This window comes from Echiichthys vipera, assembly GCF_963691815.1.
Source record: "Echiichthys vipera genome assembly, chromosome: 5".
Classification (NCBI taxonomy): Eukaryota; Metazoa; Chordata; class Actinopteri; order Perciformes; family Trachinidae; genus Echiichthys; species Echiichthys vipera.
This window is the reverse complement of record NC_139830.1, coordinates 12668784-12689829: the sequence shown is the minus strand read 5'-3', so window position 1 is coordinate 12689829 and position 21046 is coordinate 12668784. Positions and strand designations below refer to the sequence as shown.

The 21046-nt window shown below is 40.9% G+C and overlaps 1 protein-coding gene across 1 annotated transcript in view; it reads left to right on the top strand.

The window, feature by feature from the left end:
- Nucleotides 1-383: 383 nt before the first annotated feature.
- pde2a (phosphodiesterase 2A) overlaps nt 384-21046 on the top strand; it is a 150781-nt gene continuing 130118 nt past the window's right edge. Inside the window, exon 1 of the mRNA XM_083914479.1 lies at nt 384-488. Within this exon, the coding sequence (XP_083770605.1) occupies nt 430-488 (59 nt within the window). The 5' untranslated portion in view covers nt 384-429. The remainder of the gene's footprint in view (nt 489-21046) is intronic.

The following is a 21046-nucleotide window of genomic DNA, read 5'->3' as shown; positions in this document are numbered from 1 at the left end:
GCGCGCTCTCTCTCTCTCTCTCTCTCTCTCTCTCTCTCTCTCTCTCTCTCTCTCTCTCTCTCTCTCTCTCTCTCTCTCTCTCTCTCTCTCTCTCTCTCTCCCTCTCTCTCTGCTCAGTCGTGTTATATCCTCGCTCAACATAGCTCGAGTATCACTTACTGGGTCCCGACCAATCCCCGCGCGCTGTCAGAGCTCGAGAGGAGACAGCAGCGGAGAGCAGACCGGAGACACACAGACAGAGGGGGAGAGAAAGCGAGAGGAGCACACACACAATCATCCATCCATCGTCTATTATCCTGCTTCACCCCCGTCCCGGCACTCAGACAGCCCCCCTTCACCTCCTCCTCCCCCCTGTCCTCCTCTCGCCCGCCAGGTCCACTTGACTGCAGCTGTTTGGGTAAACCGGGGAGGCGCGAGGCAGGATGCGCGATGGGACAAGCGTGCGGACACGCGCTCCTCTGCCGTAGCCATCCGCCGTCCTCCGAGATGTAAGTGTGTGTCTTGAAACTACTGTATGATGGGTCGAGTGTGTGTGTGTGCGTGTGTGCGTGCGCGCTGTGTTTGTACCTTAAAGCTTCTTGCTACTTCGTCATACAGCGCACGCACAGTGAACGCGGCGCGTTAGCATTGAGCCAAACACAGACGGGTGAAGTAGTAGCTTATGGTGGTGAGTGTGACCTGCTGGGTGTCATAACTCCCCCTGACAGCTTCAGTGAAGACCCAAGGTGAAGCGTGCAGGTGGCTGTCAGTTTAAACTGGTGTGCAGCACCTCCATTATATCACTATGTTCTCATAGTGTGTTTCCTCTGCTCTACAGAGAGTTTATTGACCTTATTGTGCCTTTGTATCTGATATAGGCTATTCTTCCTTAATGGGGCAGATAAATTAGGTGCTTTAGCTCTCATGCATTATCTCAGTCTTTATGTTCATATGTTTATGTAAGGAATGACTTTTGAGCTGACCACCTTATCCTAAAACACTGTTTGGCTGTTGCAGCCTCACAATCCAGTAAAAAACACTAATATAGCATCCTTTATAAGGGTTGCATAGGCTACTGTAACCAATGCTTTATAGATCAGGTGTAAGATATTGATAAGCAAACCAGTCGGGTTGCCAGGTTGTGGAAAATTCTCTTTGATGGATTAGACCAGTGGCGATTGTTCTAAGACTGCAAGGGAAGCTCAGCTTCTCCTAAAATGTCACCAGAAAAAAAAGTGGTAAAATATGTAATGCTATGTGTACATTTCATTGACTAAATACGCGCTAGAAAACCTACTTATCACAGGTAACCGGCGCAACTTCCTTCTCATTCATCCCCACAGCGCCACAGTGCTTTACACAGGCGGACGCTCAGCTTCTGCTGACTTCAATGGGGAAGCGTAGAGCGTTGTGTTAGGCGATTTTTTTTTCCGTCACTCTATGGTTTTTTTCCCCCAACAAGCAGCGGCAGCTGTGGAGCTTCACTAACACTCACGATCACTCACACTCACAGGCGGTCACTCTTCACAGTAGCCTGGCGCAGCAGCTCCAGCTGGGCCAAGGCCGTTAAACCAGCCTAGCTCTTCTGGCCATTGAGAGGACACTGATCAAGTCCCTGGAAAAGACACGTAGTTGGTATGACAAGGTCACAGATCGTTTTCTTGAAAAGGAACGAAGAGTAGAATTTACATATAAAAAAACACATTTATGATGTAGGCCCGAAAAATGAGCTTCCCCTCCTTGAAAGACCTGCAGCCGCCACTGGATTAGACTTACCTTGTGGAATAGGGCTGCACAGAAGCTGCACCAACATTAGTTTATTATGAACTTAGAGTATGGGCTGAGATCTTCTATCCTGATGTATAGATTATTCATAGCTCAATATCGCAATATATCACAATATACTATGTTGATGTGTAGCATGAACAAGGAACATAACGTAGAGTGCCGTCCAAATGGCGTAAATATTGCTGTAACAAAGTTTGGCAGCTTTTAAAAAAGAAATGCAATAGAAACTGATTAGAAAAATATAAACGATAGACATTTGGCTATCAATTGATGATATACAGTTAAAAATGTATATTGTCTTATCGCCCAACCATATGAACCTATTTGTATTGTAACTGATTATCAATATATGTGACTGCTTTATAATTATAGACCGTTAGAAGGAAAATAAGATAAGATAACTGATCCTTAAAGCGTTAGTATGTGATTTATTGACCATTAATAACGCTGTCTAAAGAGTCCCTTATTAGAAGGTGGTACCGTTGTTCACCAAATTTGTGGGTTTTAATTTTATTTTTTTACATAGACTTGCCCCTTATGTGCAGTTTTCTTCTTTGAAACTCTAAAAATGCCTCATCACAGAGCTTGACACCCGACTTTTTTTCAGCGTGAATGTTCGTTCTTGACCCTGAGGCTGTTTTTCTTGTTCATGAAAAGTTGACATTTTAGAGATAAGTGATTTTCACAGGACAGCAAATATGTGCCGCGGATCAAAGGAGGCTGACACACTCATTATTAGTGCAATAAAGCAGCCCAGCATTGCATCCTATCTATGTGAAGCAGAGAACGTGTTTCTGTTGTTCAGTCTGTGTATGTTTGTTTATCTTCTCTCAGCGGCACCTGTCTGGAGGGAGAAAAATGAACTTTAAAATTTTAGCGCCACACTGTTCAACTAAATGTTGGCTTTTAAAGTAGAGCCCTCATGATATTGAAACAGGTTTCTTCTGTTTGAAATTAAAGTTTGCCATGTAAACACATAACGCCTTCTCTCCAGTGAACTAATGCAAGACCCAAACCGGTCAAACAGTCTGTGTTCCCTCCCTCTCTCATTGCTGACGAGCATTATTTGTGGATAATAACATTGTGATGCCATTACACGCTGATTACACAGAGACATTTCCCTCATATCAAGTTTCAACCCCCTTTTTGTCTCAAAGTTGGAAAATCCTCATTTAATCTGCTCCTCCTTCATTATTGGATTAAATTCAATAAGGGAAATCACTGATGGATAATGGCTTTTAGTCACCTATCAAAGCTTGTCTGAACAGTCTAAGCTTCTTACATTGGCCGTTTGTAAGCCAGTCTAGGAGAAAATAACCATAATTGTGGAGGGATAATAAATCTGCCAGGTGGACTCTCTGACATACAATTAGTTTCAGTAGCTGGTCTCACCTGCTGCTCTCCTGCTTGCTTAGACATCAAGACCTTTGGTAATCAGTTAAGGTCACAATGTCATGCCTGTACTTGTTGGGATATTCCCCTCGTGTGATTGAGCATTGCGGTCAATGAAACCAAGCCAGAGCAACATCCCCAGCCTTTTGTTTCCATCATCATGATGGTTTTTCTGGCATCTTGGATGGTAGCTTTGAGAGCCAGTTATTCATCAGAAATATTGAACCAAGCTCTGCAGTTTCAGAAAGCACATCCATGTATTCTGCCTTAGCTTTAGACCTCCATTCCCCCCTAGTTGGTAATGTTTGATGTACAGTAGTGCTGGGCGTTATGGCCAAAATCATCCGTCCCGATATATATCACGATATAGCATGTTTTCTGCTAACTTGATAAAAAGTTGTCCATATGAAATAAACACATAAGCCTTTTATATATATATATATATATATATATATATATATATATATATATATATATATATATATATACATACTCCTTTATGAATTAAATACTCTACAAATTAAAAATATTTTCTCATTTTATTAAAGACTTTAGTGCAAGGATAAGAGCGTAAAGCGTCGTCCAAATGACTGATAAATATATTAATAAATATTTCTGTAACGTGATGGAAACTATATATGAAAATATATATATAAATACACGAGAGACATTTTGATAATGTTTTGATAATGTATATCTTCATAGCTCACGGCCCTGGTTTGCTGCTCTGTTTCTATGTTGCTGTATGTGGTTTTTAACAGCCTTTTGTGGATCACATTATATATACATTATCATATTCAGTCCACTCTGGTTTATCTTGCATCATTTTAGAAGCCAAGAGGCATCGTCCTCATAATCTGTATTGGGGTGTGTGTATTTGTGTGTCAGTGGTTGTGCATGTGAATCTTCTTCAGCCAGAAAAATATTGCAATTTACTGGATTGACGCCAGGAAGTCAGATCCCTTAGCCTCCTGCTGAACACGCACACACACACACACACACACACACATGCACAAAAGTACACAGCAGCAGCAGAGTTGTAACCTGATTCCTGTGTGTATGTGTGTGTGTGAGTGAGAGAGAAAGGATGCTGACGTTGCACTGTTATCATCAGTAATGGGCTCATCAATACTAAAATATTCAGAGAGAGAGAGGGATAGAGAGAAGAGAGAAGAGAGGGGCAAGAGAGAGAGATAAAGTGAAAGCAAAGAGCAAGCAGAGAGGAACCATTGTGAGTTGTTTGCATGTGTTTATATGTGTGTTTGTGTCTACAGAATGTGTATGCTTCAGCAAAACATTTGGTTTAAAAGTGTTCAATTCACTCATGTATTGGCTTTTTGGAGGCCATCAGTATATAATAGATAATTCAATAATGAAATAAACAAGATCAAATATAAATCAAGGAGCTGTACCATGGTAAAAACTTCCATGTTCTTCATTTGATGTGCAAATTAAGCACCTAATTATTTTTGAAATACTGAACTGAAAGAATATTTGGTTGCATGCTCCCATTAATTATCTGCATGAATATTATGAGGCAAAGCTTGGAGTCCGTGAAGCACTTCCAGCTGAATCATCAGTACAAAAGATGAGCAAGTGTGTCGAAAAGCTCTATAATAAATAGTCAAAGGTCAAGTCAACTCTTGGCTCCAAAACAGACATTTGTTCCGTGAGAGACATTCAATCGCCAGTACTAAAATTCCACTGGTTTATGATTAAGCTTTGAAGAGCTTTGATAATATATTCAGCAGTTTTAATCAAGTAATTTGGGTATTCTGGGTTTGGGTCTTAAAGGCGTTCTGAATCCCCTATGGTTCTAATTTCGCCTCTGACCAACCTGAAGGAATAAACTCTCTCAACATACTATAACATAAACTTAGTATCATCAAATTGCTCATCAGGTTGCTCTCCTGGATTTCAGTAATGTCAAGGTTATCACTGAGCAGTCTGTCTTGTAACCGAGGGTCTTGAAGGTTTTTACACATATGACTGACCACCGAAGGGGATCACACACTAGGCTACAAGATCTTCCACAAGGTTGCTCTCCAAAAGTTATTTGTGTGGTGATTTGTAGAGTTGAAACCAAGGAGTAATAGAAATTTAGGGTTAGGGGTTGTCACAGGTCTTTACTATTCATAGCCTGTGACCTCTAAGTGCAACAACAACAACTTTGGTCTGTTTTGCAAATGCTACACATACAGTAAAGTTTCCATTGTTACAGGAGAACCCCTCCCTCAAGTTTCCCCTCAACTCTTCGCTTGCACTCTCATTAGCTGTGGCTCCCAGACACACTGAAAGGAATCCGGGATTTGAGAGCAACGACTCAATGTCGATTTACCTCTGATCTGGGGCTTTTTTCGAGGAGCTCCATAAGTGGTTGGCCAGTGTAAAAAAACAAAAGAACCAGTCACAAGTCATCCCCTGTCCTCCTGAGTCACACACACACATGCACACACCACTCCATCCATCCAGTCAATTAGTAAAAAATGTTTTAAAGCAATAGGAAAATTCCTATTGTGGACAGACCTGTGATACTGTGTAATGAAGCTGAATAAGCATCATTGCTCTGATGGAAGTCCATACACCAGGCTGGTAGGAAAGTATACATATATATTTTAGTGAAATCCAAAAGGAAATAAAAACATGTCCACGTAGCTCAGAGCGGTATGAGCTCCATTACTGCTCCACATTCATCCAACTCAATGCACTCAATAAATGCCATAACAAGGCTTGTATTTTAGTCTGTATATGTGTAGTTAAGCCAGAGGGAGGAAGATGGATGCATTCATTTAGGGATGCCAACAAGCTGTTAAACATTAATGTTAAACAGAGTGCAATCTATGTAATACAACTCATGATCACTAACAAAGTGGAAACCCATTTTATTATTAGCTTTAGCTAAACATTGTTTGGTTCTCCTTGGTTTGCCTGGTAATCAGTGACTTCCTGTAGCCAATATAAATCAGTGTGCATCTCTAGCAGAAACTGTACGCCCCGTAATTGAGATGTAAATGGAACAAATATGGAGTCAAGGAGGTTTAGTAGACAGTCTACTCTGGAACAACTTCATGTGGCCCAGCTGTTCATATTTATTAAGATAAACTAATTAGACAAACAGAGATTAAAAACACACATGCTGTTTTTCAGTCAGATTATTGACAGTGTTCTAGTCCTTAGATTTTACATAACACTGACATCATCGTATACAACTGTGAGCCAGGATCATTTTATAGACTAAAATTGAGACAAAAGATGGTAATCTGATAGTCTGAGGTAATCTGAGGTAATGGTGCCATTGTATATTGGCATATGATGTACATGAAGAAAGCAGTTAGAGAGCTAAGCTTTACATTTTCACCAGCCAAGGACTAGTTGGTCTAGTCTCAAAAACGAGACATTCTGACATGCTTATTATATTCAACTCTGACATGAACAACCTCAGTGCATAAATATAATCAAGTTTGCTTCTAATGGAATCGCTTTTGTTACAGCCAGTACATCTCCAGGCTGGACCAAGCTGAAACAGTACTACTGTGCAGTATCGTATGCCTTCTCTGCTGTTTCTATTGTGGGTCCTACACAAGAATAGAAGACCTGGCCAGCTGGTCACTTGTAATGGCTGTTTCTCACACCTTATTAGGAAGCGTTATTTTAAAGATGGAGGCTAGAATTACAGTTAGGTTTAAGGTTTCACATGATTAAAGCTACAGCAGGTTTAGTGATGGAGGAAGGTTTGGATGAACTACAGTATTTGGCAGTCATGCGAAGAGCACAGCTCCAGGGAGTGAATTTAAGTCAATACAATACCATCACAAGTGTGTGTGTTTATGTGTGTATGAGCTTGGAGGTGTCTCGGGGAAATGAGCCTGACAGCTCCCATGGTTCCCAGCTTTGGCTCCAGCAGCTCCTGTCAGCCTTCTTATCTCTACGGACTGTTGCCACAGACAGGTGTTTGTGTGTGTGTGTGTGTGTGTGTGTGTGTGTGTGTGTGTGTGTGTGTGTGTGTGTGCGTGCGTGCGTGTTGGTGTGTGTGTGTTTGTGTATTTACATGTGTGTGTTTGTGTGTGTTTACATGTGTGTGTGTGTGTGTGTGTGTGTGTGTGTGTGTGTTTACATGTGTTTGTGTGTGTGTGTGTGATTCTGTATGGCCACATTTGTGTTGCTGTCAGTAATCCAAGGGACAGACACAACTGTGTGTGTGAGTGTTTTTTAAGGTGTTTTTGTCAGCTGCAACACCGGGCGTGTGTGTGTGTGTGTGTGCGCACTCTCTTAAGAGATTAAGGTGGGAGGTGAGGCAGCTGTGGTTGGGACACAGAGCTCTGGTTTAATTAAACATCTATCAAGCACCCCTTTGTTTGTTTGACGAGACCTCATTGATAGTAGAGGTGTATATGTATAAATATGTATGTGTGTGTGTGTGTGTGTGTGTGTGTGTGTGTGTGTGTTTACTTGTAGCCTATGGAGTAAATAACCCTTAATAAACGTAGCATAAGTGGTAGCATACAGCGAATCAGGTTTGACATGCGTTTAGCTCGTGCAGTCTTTGTGAAGCAGGTGTTTAAGGTTTGTTGTTCTGGTGTGACCCTACGCTGCTTGAACGCATTTGCCTATTAGGTTTGAAGGTCAGTGCAATTTCAGTCTGAAGAGTTACATCTATTTAAGTTGGTGTAAGTGTAGCTTTACTCTCTTGTTTTTGCAGGCAAGCTGTGTGTGTCTTTATTTAGACGGTTGGAAAAATCGCAGGGAGTGCAGACAACAGGTCTTTGTTACGGTATGGAAATAGAGAGGGCTCTTATCTTAGAGTGTGTGTACAGGGTTTATACATGGATGTGAGAATCGCCCAGCATCTTCTTTCTTGGAATATTTTCCAATAGTGTTATACTGTATGTTGAGTAGAAGTGACTATTTGAAGAAACAGCTGAAAGGAAGTGGGAGATTAAAATGGCACAAGATGACTCTGATGCACAAGATGAAGTAAATTATTTATGAATGTGAAACTGACAGACACAAAAACCCCTTTTACAAAGCTCAAGTTTTCACAAGTTCTCAGTGTAGCGAGGAGAGATCACGTCTCTCACATCCTGTTTATCATTTCCTTACACAACAACATGCTTTTTGTGCAGGAAAGCGTAACAAAATGGCACCGTGGTCACCGACTCCTATGACTGTTTCAGTGAACTGATTTCATGTTGTTGATGTTGTTGTTGTGGCTTGCGACGTGTCTTCACTTTTTTGTAAGTGTTAGTTGTTCTTTTGTTAAATGTTTTTATTGCTGTCATGCTCTGCTGTTGTATATCCACTGTGTTTTTGTTGCAGCTGTGGATGTTGAAGATGTTTTCTGTTGCTCTTTCTGCAAATGTTTTCTGTTGTACTCTTTTGACCATGAATCTTATTATTACAGTCAATGTTTTACTGCTATAGATTTAGTTTTTTGTTGGCTAGAGTTTTATTGACGCTCTCACAGTAGTTTTTATTGTGACTATTATTGTCGTATTGTTATGCTCAGTCTCTACAGTAGAGCAGCAGAATGTGCTCCCGTGCTCCGGTTCCTCTTGCCCTGACTGCAGGGCTTTTTCTTATCGATCCGCTCTATTGATTAACTCACACAGAGATAAAGCCACTGATGCGCTGTAAGTGTTGAATTTGTGACATTCAGGGGTTTTATGATGCTTGTAGTGCTGAAATGACTCGTTCAGCATATATAAACATGCAGACTGAAGAGACAGACATACGGCACACATCCACAGACATACTCTCAGCTACGCACACACACACACACACACACACACACACACACACACACACACACACACACACACACACACACACATACTGTTATTTACTATATACTTTTGTTTTTCTGTCTGAAGGCTACCATGTGTCCTGTATTTTGACTCCGCAGCTATTTTTATGCTGATTGCCAAATGGAAACATGGTGATGATTGTTCTGATCACGTGGACACTAAACTATTGACTGTTTTTGCTGAGTGTTGTGTGTGAGTACTTGTTTGTTTATCTCAGACAGACTAACTCTCTATTCTCTTCATCACCTCATTTGTGTGCCATGGTTTCCATCTATCCTTCCTTTTTTATTTTGCCACTTCTCTGTCCCGACTTTTCACCCCCCAGACAGAGAGGTAGAGAGCGAGACAGGTGTGACACAGAAAGGAAAGGGATGCTGAGATGGCTTGATAGATGAAGGGCAGGTGTTTCATCAAAAGAGTGGTCCAGGTTGCTTGGCAACTAATGGTGTCACAGGTTACCCTACATATAGACGTATTATATTCCATCAGTTTTCCATGTTTCCTCTTTTAATCTGTGTGCTTATGCGTTTTTACAAGCATGAATCAGTACATTTTTCATGTATTGTGTATTTACAGTACTGTACATGTTTGTGACACACATGCTGTACATACAGTATTTACTGGAAGGTTTTCTTCCTTTTCTTACAAACAGACACATTAAATGTTTTACCAAGATTACTTTTTGTGGATACATTTTGTTGAAGACACAATGTGTGATCCAAATTTAAACAAAAGGTTAGACTCAAAAACCCCAAAACGAGGACTTTCTCCTAGGAGACCACAGTTCATGTCCCAGATGAAACCAAAAGTCAATTTTGTTAATTTATGTGCATACCTATATTTTGTTATGTAACAAACATCTTTATTTTAACATTATAACCCAAACAACAATATTTTCCTGAACCTAACAAAGTAGTTTTGTAGCAATCAACTACGTTAACGTGTTGTTTAAAACTGTCACCGTAATCCCTCAGGAAAACCATTGATTCCCTCAAAAAGAGAGTGTGGTTAAGTTCTACGGGAACGTATTTTTGTTGTAGACAGGTTTGTGACATGAGACACTCTAGTCATCTAGTCTTGCCCTGACTGTATTGGGTCTAAAACCTCATCTTGGTGTAAACAAAATATTATAATCACATGCTGTGCTGAATTTCTATTGAAGTGTGTGCAAACAGAACTCAAAACAAACACAAAAATTATTTCCCCCAGATTTCCCATGGTGACTTTGCCTCTTCTGTCAAACCACCCGTCTAAATCTGAAAAATATCCAATTTATGAATAGGAGATGAAACTTACAAATCCTCCCATTTGAGAGGCTGGCACCAGAAAATGTTTTTTTCTTAAAAAAAAAAAGAAAAGTAGTAAATAATTATCTTCTTCTATGCTGAAAACTCTTCTTTAATTGTGTAAATCCTAAAGCGGACAGACCGAAGAAAAACCTTATTTGATTCTGTACATAAAGTATATTAAATAAATACTTCTACTACTACTACTACTACTACCTCATACTACTACTACTTCTACTACTTTACTTTACTTTATAACTTTTCAAAACATTACAAAGTGCTTTACAACAGGTAAAACAAAGGGCCAAAAGATAAAAGAAAGAAAAGTCAAGCAAGCACACAATCAACTCGTTAAAACTTGTAGGAAGAGCACGAGGCAGTTATCACGTTGTTAAAATGACAAAGAATAAATAAAGATAAGGAAAATCCTGTTGCATTAAAACAGCTTTGAGATGGGATTTAAAAAAGAAAATAGAGTAAGCCCAAATAACATCCTCAGACAGAGAGATACACAGCTTGACCACAAAACCGTGTTGAAAGATCTCAAAGAGAATGTAATCAGAAACCCCACCATGTAAGGCTTTGCATGTAAGCAGCGTGATCTTTAAACCTGGCCTGATCCTGACAGTCAAACGGTGTTGGTTTGCAGCCTGGCAGCTGTGTTTTGAAGTTGAAGATGGGAGATAGATTTTGACCTTTTTGATTGGCGTGAAAAGGAATTGCACTAATCAAGACGCCGAGAAACATTTGCGGGGTCGGAAGAAATGGATTTTTCCACTGATGAAGGAGAGATGACAGTCAAAAATTACCCCCATAGTCATAGTGTGCTTGATTTTGGAAGCGAGGCATCGAAAGAGTGCTCTTGGTGGTGCAAGGGAAGTCTGAGGTCAACAAAAATCTGTTTGTTATTCTGCAACACAGGCCAGGATACAGTGAACTGTGTTGACTGTATTGAGTTTTAGAGAGACAGATACCTAAAGGCAACATGGAGATTATAAACAGTATGAGGCCTTGCATTGATCCCTGAGGAATACCACAAGTAAAATACGTGCAAGAAGACAACTATTTTTATCTAAATCAAAAATGCAACATGTTAATAGATTAACCTGATAGAAATGAAAAGTTAGAAATGTGTTATACTGTACATACAAAATTAGCTGCAGGCAGTACAGCAGCAACAACTGAAGAATACTGAAGAATAGCATGAATATGATTACACTGTATTCTTACGGGAAAACAAGGAGGTATGTTGAGTTGAGCTGATGAGCTGCAGATAGACTCAAAGAGCTGGGATCGTACACAATTGAGTGAGTCACACTGCAGTGGGAGACCAAAGACACCAAGGAATGGCTCTCCGAGAAAGCTGATGGGTTTTAAAATCACGGGATGGAGATTATGTAAACTCAAAACCAACTTTGTTTACCACACTGTCACAAAGTGCTCTTGACAGCCATTTCCTCAACAAGTTCCACATACACATGAACAGAAATGTTAAGTGCTTCTACCAGAGGCCTATAAATTGCACAGTAGAGTAGTAAAAATCAAGTCACGTTGAGCTGTGGCAGAGACTTGATGCATTTACCTAAAGCCCAGGATTTGTAAGAATACTGTCTTTTACACATATAAAGTCATTTCAGGCAGCAGGAATATTTCCTGTCTAAGAACGACTCCATACACACACAAAAAATAGATGGCAACCGTTTAGTCTGAGCAACAATAAGCCTGTGATGTATTCTGAATAATTATGATGTATTTTGTATGGAGGGAGGTACATATAATGCCAAAGTATGTGGTGTTACATAATTTGAACGGTCCATTGAGTAGTCTATTGATATTCAATGTGTGTGTGCGTGTTTGTGTGTGTGTGTGTGTGTGTGTGTGTGTGTGTGTGGGGGGGGGGGGGGGGGGGGGGTTGATTTTGATTCTCTCCGTTGGCAATCCAGCCTGGGTTAAAGCTAATAGGTAACATTTTGTAAAACATCATGCAAAACTTATTTTCTGCTGTATTTTTGGCCTCCATCACAACTCCACAGATAACCAGCACATGGTGAATTTACACCCACAACTATATTCTATAATTTTCTGACCTCCACTACATTGTACTACAGGCATTGTGCTACATGTACTGTGACTTTGTTGGTTAGACGTAGTGTATAACATTTAAGTACACATGCATGCAACACAGTGGTAAAGAGACCATAAACTGCTCCCACACAAACACACAAAGATTGTCCTTGACCCTTGCTTGTTTTCCAGTAGGAACACACTCTGCCCTGAGCCACATGTGTGTTAAAGAAGAAATTACACACATTAATGCAGGCTTACACACACACACACACGCACACACACACACACACACACACACACACACACACACACACACACACATACACACTTACATGCATATGCACTTTCAGCCATCATTATTTGAAAGTCTTGCAGAAGTGCTGGTCTGGTTGGAGGGGTGGACTTAATTTGCATTCAGACAGCATTTTCTCAGTCTGATTGGGTGTTAAAGCAGCAGCCCTGTTATATGCTGATTAAATGCTAAGAAGCATGCCCCACTGACAATTTCTGTCCCCGAAACTTATAACCTCTAAATGATAACACACGGAGACAAACACCACTAAATACACAAACACACAGATATACAAAGATGCAAATGCTATTCTGCAGTGTGATTACAGTTTATGCTCAATTTACTGCCCTGCTGTCATGACAAATAAGAGTCTCGGTGTGTGTTTTTTCTCAGTTCATTGACGCGCGTGTGTGTGTGTGTGTGTGTGTGTGTGTGTGTGCATGTCTGTGTGTGTGTGTGTGCGTGTGTGTGTGAGAATCTGTCCGACAGATTCCTCTTCATTCTACATTTATCTGTCAGTATGTCTCTCCCTATTTTCTGCATCTTCAATGACCCCAACTGGTCACCTTTCACACCTGTCATTTCATGCCGCTAGTCTACACATAGATGCACGCAAGCACACACGCACACACGCACGCACGCACGCACGCACGCACGCACGCACGCATGCACGCACGAACGCATGCACGCACGAACTCATGCACGCACAGACAGTAATAATTGCCTAGAGGAATTTTTCTGTCTGCCATTCCGCCCTCTTCCTTTCTTTCTCTTCACTTTCTAAAAACGTCCCTTTCAAGTCAGCTCGAGCAAAAAATGAACAATTTTTACTGCCAGCAGGGGGTCTAGAAGGGATTTACTGTATGTGCTGTTTGTACATGCATGTATTTATGCATGTCTGCACAAACATACTCTAAATGTACTGTATATCCATGTGCACACCGCCGTACATGAGTGCATTGGAAGAAATAACAGAGACATGTGAGAGAAGTCTGCGTTCAGTCCATTCTGTGGTGTTTGGGTTGTGTGTGTGTGTGTGTGTGTGTGTGTGTGTGTGTGTGTGTGTGTGTGTGTGTGTGTGTGTGTGTGTGTGTGTGTGTGTGTGTGTGTGTATTTACAAACAGTGTTGGGATGATGCATGTATCCAGATGTGTGCCAACGTTCTAGTTTGTTTTCCTCCTCATGGGGCTGACAAGTGTAAATGTAAGTAGTAGTTTTGGAGATGTCTCCAGGAGCAGTCTTTTTCTCAACATCAAAGTCACTGTTAAGAGTTTGTGTATCTTTTTCTGACATGTGCTCTTCCTCAGAAATCTTCCTCACGTTGGAGTGGATTGATGTCGAAAAGAGGGAACACTTGCTTTCATCTCTTTTTTCTTTTTCCCATCTTCCCATAATAATTTTAGTTTTTCCTTCTCTCTTCACATCAGTCTGTTCTCAGTTGTTTTCATTCTCTCGTCCTGACTGTCTGTCTCTTTTAATCCTCGTCTTTTGACTTTTTGTAAGGATGAGATGTTCTGTGTGTCGTACCGTCGTCTGTTTTTCTCCGTCGTGGGATTGCATTGGGGTAGAGCTGGCTGGTCCCTAACAAGGCAGTCTGGGTAGCTACTTTGATGTTGCCAACAATTTGTTAGTCAGTAATGAGGAGGTGGATTTAGTTCTGATTGGAGTGAGCCTTCTTTGAATCATAGTCCGCCTAATGTTTGTGGATGGTGTTTGTGCTGTGTTGACTTCTTATTTTCTTTCACCCAGTTAATCATACCACTTGCTTGATCCCTGATAGGCTGGCTGTCTGAAAGAGACTGTTTTCTGGGCTGCAGTGGAAGTTAGAAACTTCTCAATTAAACAACACAGTTGCCTAAGTAGAACCTCATGCTCGTACCTGTGTTTTTCAAGAGCAGCTGCACTTATTGAAAAAAAGCTGAAAAGAGAGCCCACCATGTGTGCCGCCTCCAGTGTTTGATTTTTTTTATTCTGTATTGAGGAGATACTCATTTTCTTTCTCATACACATCTGTTTGCACACTGGTATATTATGGGGAGCACAATCAGACTGCATCCCTCAACGTGAGCAAGACATCATCATAATGTATTGACTTCTTAGCTGTGAAACAAAATCAGCAAAAGTCAGAGATGACACGTTCATCAAAAGAAATTTACTACCACGGCCAAACCATTAGTTCATAAATGAAATAATGAAATCCCATGTAAGTGCCACTGAAAATAAAACATTTGAAACTCAGGCTTCAGAAATGAGTTGTAGGTGTCCGCTGCATTACTGATGCAGAAGAACATAAATATGTACTTTAAGCAGCGATGGTTGAAGGCTGACTATGGCATTCCACTTTGTAATCTTGACAATTCTTGACGTTGTAGTCCAGCTGTGTTCTACTGCAGAACCCACGTTTGCAGTACCCAATACATTAAAGAGTTACTAGTAATGGCAAATCTTCAACTTGCATATTAAATAATGTAAGATGTTACCTTGTTACGTTGTTAATGTAACCTTGAGTTGAGTGGCTCCATGGAAACTGGATCCGTAGACCGGTTACTTTTAAGTTTTGCCGTCGTGCTTTTGTGGTAGGCTAGTTTGGTTTTACAGTAGACACACAGTACAGAGTTTTGTTTAGTTTCAGCTTGAGATAACCTCAAACTTTGGGCACTTTCTGTTGTTTTCTCTGTGCTGTCTCTTCTCTCTGCCCCTCGGCATTTTCTCTCTCTACCTCCATTTTATAATCCACGTCATCATGTCCACCATGGACGTGGCGTCCACAGCATAAGTCTGTTGTGTAGCCCCTAATAATTATTTTACCCAGTATCGTTAGAATGTCGTTAAAATGTCCTCAACGGAGAAAGGCTGGTCATATAATGTGTGCGTGATGTATGTCCTACTGTCCTTCCATCCACCATCTCTTCTTTCTCTTTCTCCTGCTTTATTCTCTCTCTCTTCTTTCACCTCCTCCATTTCTTTGTTCTTAACCTCGGTGCTTGTTAACAGCAGCCTCTTCTTTTAGTCACAACTTTGATAGATGAGACAATTGTTTTTTACTTTTGTGAATCAGGGCGATGAAAGTTTTTACATAAGTGATTTTACTTACCGTTTTTTTTAGCCATGTATTTTTTTAAAGGAGCTAATTAATCAATGCATGTTCAAATGATCTCCACCCAGAATTCCTGTCCCTGTATCCAAAATGTTATGGTTTCTGCTGCTTGAACACATGTTTTACAGTTTAGAGTACCAGGATGCAATGAGCTGAGAACAGGGGTGTCCAAACTTCTCATGCCAGGGGATGCATGAAGAAGAAAAAGCTACAAGCCTTTTGATATAAAAGATTTCTTAATGAGCGAGCTTTAAGCCCTTTGTGTTGTACACTTAAAGCTGCAGTAAGATGCTTTTATCACCATTCAATTTTACTCATCAGTAAATATCAGAATACAGATACTGGGCCGTGGACTGTAGACTTGCTTTCAGGCCAGGTGTAAGCCTTGTAGTGGCGGTTTGTCAGTTGTCTTGGACCTCAGTCTGCTGCTGTTTGCTCACATAGGGCCAAATAAACTGGGAATGATTTGGCAAGGTGCCTCAACTGTGGAAATCCCAGTAGAGGTCTGCCAGTGGGAGCTGCATCACATCACATCACATCATCACATTGCATTTCAGAAAGCTCCAACTGTCTGTCGCTGGTCCTTCCACATCCACAGAGAAAGGATTTATGATCAGGGGAACGTCCTTCTCAATGACAGGGAAATCTTGAAAGCGCTGGTCCAATTTTGTCATCAGTAATGTGAACACAGTCACATATCGTTTGCGAAAAAAGAAATCATTTCTGAAAGAGATGGGAAGTGTGCAGCATTGCTGCCGCTTATTTGTATATCAGAAAGTTGAAGCTTCACAACAAATGATTTCATCTTCTTCTACTTGAAAGCTTCTGTTCAACATGTTCAGATGTCCAGTGAGATGTGAGGTCTGCCAAACACTCAGGGTTTCTGGGGTCAACAATGCTGTGACCTTTTCGGACTAAAATCCCAGGTAAAAATGACCTTACCCCACGTCCAGTTCAATTGAATTTTATTTACAGTACCAAATCCTAACAATAGTTATTTCAAGACACTTTACATATAGAGTAGGTAAAGACCACACTCTATGACTTATTTATGATTTACAGAGACCCAACAATTCCCCCATGAGCAACAAGTCGCAATATCTTTAATAATAATAATAATTATTATTATAATTATTGTTATTATAAACAGTATTAATCCAGCAATTGTTCACACAGTGGCAAAGAAAACCTTCCCTTTAACAGGCAGGAACGTCGAACAGACCCAGCTCTATGGAGGAAGGCCATTTGTCATGACCGGTTGGGGAGAAGAAAAAGAGAGAGAAAGAGACAGACACAAAGACAGACAGTCCCCACATTAAACTAATCCTGTCCGAATAGGGCTTAAATCAGCATCCATATTGATTTTCGTCAGGATAGCTCCAAACTCCAGTTGATTAAGTGCTCTTGATCGGATGTGATTACCAGCTGACTGATATTCCCATATAGTGATAGTGACACCTAGCGTCCACAATAATAACTCAAACTTGTAATATTTGGATGACCTATCGATGGGTGAGGAATTTTTTTCAGAGGCTATAGGGGACTCAATTTTAAAGATAGGGGGATGGTTCTAAATCACGCTCCAAAGTTCGGCTAAAGTTTGGTGAGAGAAAAACTGGCATGGCCATTTTCTAAGGGGTCCCTTGACCTCTGACCTCAAGATATCTGAATGAAAACGGGTCAAATGTTCCCATGAGTCTTCCCTTTACAGACAAGCCCGCGTTATGATAATCCAAGACAGTTTGTGGCAATAACCAAACAGTTTCTCTCATGCGGTTCAGATGCGTTGTTTTTTGCCCATTCTAAAATTAGAATTTTGTATTTAAGAACAAATAATAGTACTTAAGCACTTTATTATGTACAAATTCGTTTTGTTCATATTTCATACACACACACACACACACACACACACACACACACACACACACACACACACACACACACACACACACACACACACACACACACACACTGGAACATATGACAGTACACTTTCTCATATGCTTTTTCCTGCTGGTCTGCCCATTCTGATACATAATACATTACAACTGAGCCTCTCTCTCTCTGTGTCTCTCTCGCTCTCTCTCTCTCTTCATCCCCCTTTACCTCCTTCTCCCTCACTGATTTCACTCCCAGCGATGATGTTCTCTTACCCTACCCCCTCAGCAACAGTCTCTTATCATCTTTCTTTCTCCATCTTGGTCTGTGTTACTGTATTGTTAGGTTCTATCTGTAATTTATTCATAGAGGTACACTGGCTGGCCTTTCCAAAAATGGAAGGACAGACGATGGACAACCGGGAGCTGACGAGAGATGTGGGAAAAGATAGAGAAAGTAGGTAGAGGAATGGAATGGATGGCAGCATTTCAGATTTGACTTTCTTCAGGTTTCAGCCTGTGTGGAGAAATAAATCACACCTATTAATGAATGTTGTCAGCCCAAAGCCGGAGACCACAGAAAAATAACATTTTTGTTCAATTTCTAGCAGTCAGAAAGTGACAAGATGAGATATTTGAGTTTCTGGCTTTGCTTTAGATTATTAATAAGTAATTAATTCATCTTCTTCAACCGCTCGTCCCTCGGGGTCGCGGGGGGGCTGGAGCCAATCCCAGCTGACATCGGGCGTGAGGCGGGGTACACCCTGGACAGGACGCCAATTTATCGCAGGGCACATAGAGACCAACATAGACAGCCAACCATTCACACCTAAGGGCAATTTTCAGAGTCATCAATGAACCTAACACATGCATGTCTTTGGACTGTGGGAGGAAACCGGAGAACCCCCATGCAGACAACATGCAAAGTCCACACAGAAGGGCCCCAGCCGGGATTCGAACAAGAAACTCTCTCCCTGTGAGGCAACAGTGCTAACCACCACACCACCGTATTAGATACCATCATTCACACAACTATGTGCAGAAATTTCAGTGTCTGCCCAAGGACACCTTGACATGCGGACCGAAAGAAACATGGATCGAACCACCGATCTTCTAAATGGAGGGCGACATGCAGAAGATTTTTTGTCTAAAATCTGACACTCACAGATCCTTTCTGTTTATGTGATATCTTTGTGTCCTTGGTGGCATCCTTTTTGTTGCCCCTTGTTATTTCCCTTGGATGTTTGACCTTCACTGTGCTGAATGATGTATGTGCAGAGTTTGACACCAGAAAATTGTTTTCACATTCATCTGCTGAGGAAATCCTCTGTGCTCAACATAAATCTGAGTTGGCTGGCATCGTAGCTCCATCGATACGTCACTTACAGGACTTTTGTGTGTAGTCTTGATCATGTATTTTCACAGTCAAATACATCAACAGCTTTACGGAAAACTGTGAATTTCTTGACTTGCAAAATTATCTTTTAAATTTGCAAACGTCATGTGTGTAATTCATGGCACAATTCAAACGGATTTGTCTCTCGCCTTGACTACAAAAACATCTCTGAAATAAGGTTTCATGGTGGTCCACCAGAAGAGGAGGTACTTCGCCTCTCTATATTGTTTAATGGTTGCAGTTATACAATATGTGATGTGGGAGAAGATGTTTGTAGTAGCTGATGGCGACGTTTGATGACCATTACAGTATATTGTCCAGTAACCACCAGTTTGCCAAGTGATCTGCCAAATTGTTTCCTGTCAGTGTGTGTGTGCGTGCTTGTGTGGGTGCATGTGCATGTGTTGCAAAGCCAGCTGCTAGGTGTGTCTTCCATCAGCTCCCCAACAGGAAGGAAACACAGACCCATTAGAGAAAAGAGGAGAGAAACCTAATTGACCGACAGCAGGACATCAGAGTCGACACACACGGTGGTTTCCATCCTGAACCAGTCACCCGTCCATTCTGCACTGGTGCTGCGGGGATGATCTCTGTAAACACACCTTTCTTTATGTGCAGCATTGGTTTAGTTCAGGCAGCGTGGAGGTTGTTTTATTGTTAAATGTTCCATATATACGACTCATCTCATCTTAACACTAGGTGGTCCATATAATCAACTCAATCTTGACCTTGAAAAACAGCAATTGACAATCAGTCTCACTTCATGATCCATTTTCAACCTGGACCCTATTTTCCCCATGTTTTTGTGCTTAAGTGACTAATGGGGACAACGATTTCGGAAATTGGTCCAGTATCGACTGAGAGTGCTGCAGCCTGACAGCTGCAAAATGGGCTGCAATTGTTGCCACTGACAGACTGAGATCGTTAGTGTTAAGTGTCAGAAAACATCATAGGAAGGACTGTACAGAAAAATGAAACGTTTGTTTCTACCTTTCGCTTCGTCCGTAATGTTTGTTATTTTAAACCAAGTCTCATTTTGAGGTCTCACAAAACAAAATAATTGCTAGATTAATTGAAAATGAAAATAAGAATCTTTGATCGGATTTGTATTGTAGGTGTTCATCTTTTTAAACCTTTAAACCTAAAACGACTCAGCGGAAAGTTGATATGGGGAGTAAGCAAACAGTTGCTTATTTAAACATCCAGAAGTTACGGAACAACGTTAAGCTAAAGCTCACTATGAAAAGCTCTGTAAAGCTGAGGGAAGTTTCAGAGTCGGGTTCATCCATCCTTTGTCCATCTGCACTGAATCCATCTGCTGACAGAGATTTTGTGACATGAGGAAAAAAGCTCTGGAACTGCTACTAAATGGACATCGAGATGAGATTGTTTTGTCAGTTGTTTAGATTTCTTCCGGAGCATCACGTGTGCAGAACCACACCGCCAAATTCAAATGTGTACAAACATACACATGATGCCTGCTTTGACCAGGACGATCTGGTCCGTATCAATACTCCTTGAAGAACCTCAATGTGAGTGACCTGACTAAAACTGACTGACTGACCCAAAAGATGTCTGAATATGCCATGGAAGCGTGTTGTGCTGCTTTGCTTCTACAGCATCACCTGATGGCTGATTTATTTACTCATTTATTTTAAAGCAGCATTGTAAATATTGTATGAAATGTAGTGATGAGTGAATTTTAATGAATGATTTTGTGGAGTTCTTGACGTCATCACTGATTTATGATGCCCTACTCTATCTCTTCCTCCTCTCTCTTAACTCGCTCCCTCTGTCCATGACAGCTATTAATAATGAATGTCTCTGACTGTGTAAAATGCCAGTCCCTTGCATATCAGTGAACTGTCCCTTTTAGAAAGCTAATGTTGACAAATGACTGGGAGCATAAGGCATTTGAGCACACTATTAACCTATGAAATGTCATTGTGTGTGTGTGTGTGTGTGTGTGTGTGTGTGTGTGTGTGTGTGTGTGTGTGTGTGTGTGTCTGTCTGTCTGTCTGTCTATAAAATGTTATTAAGTGCTTTGTTGGCTGCTATGAACCTTCAT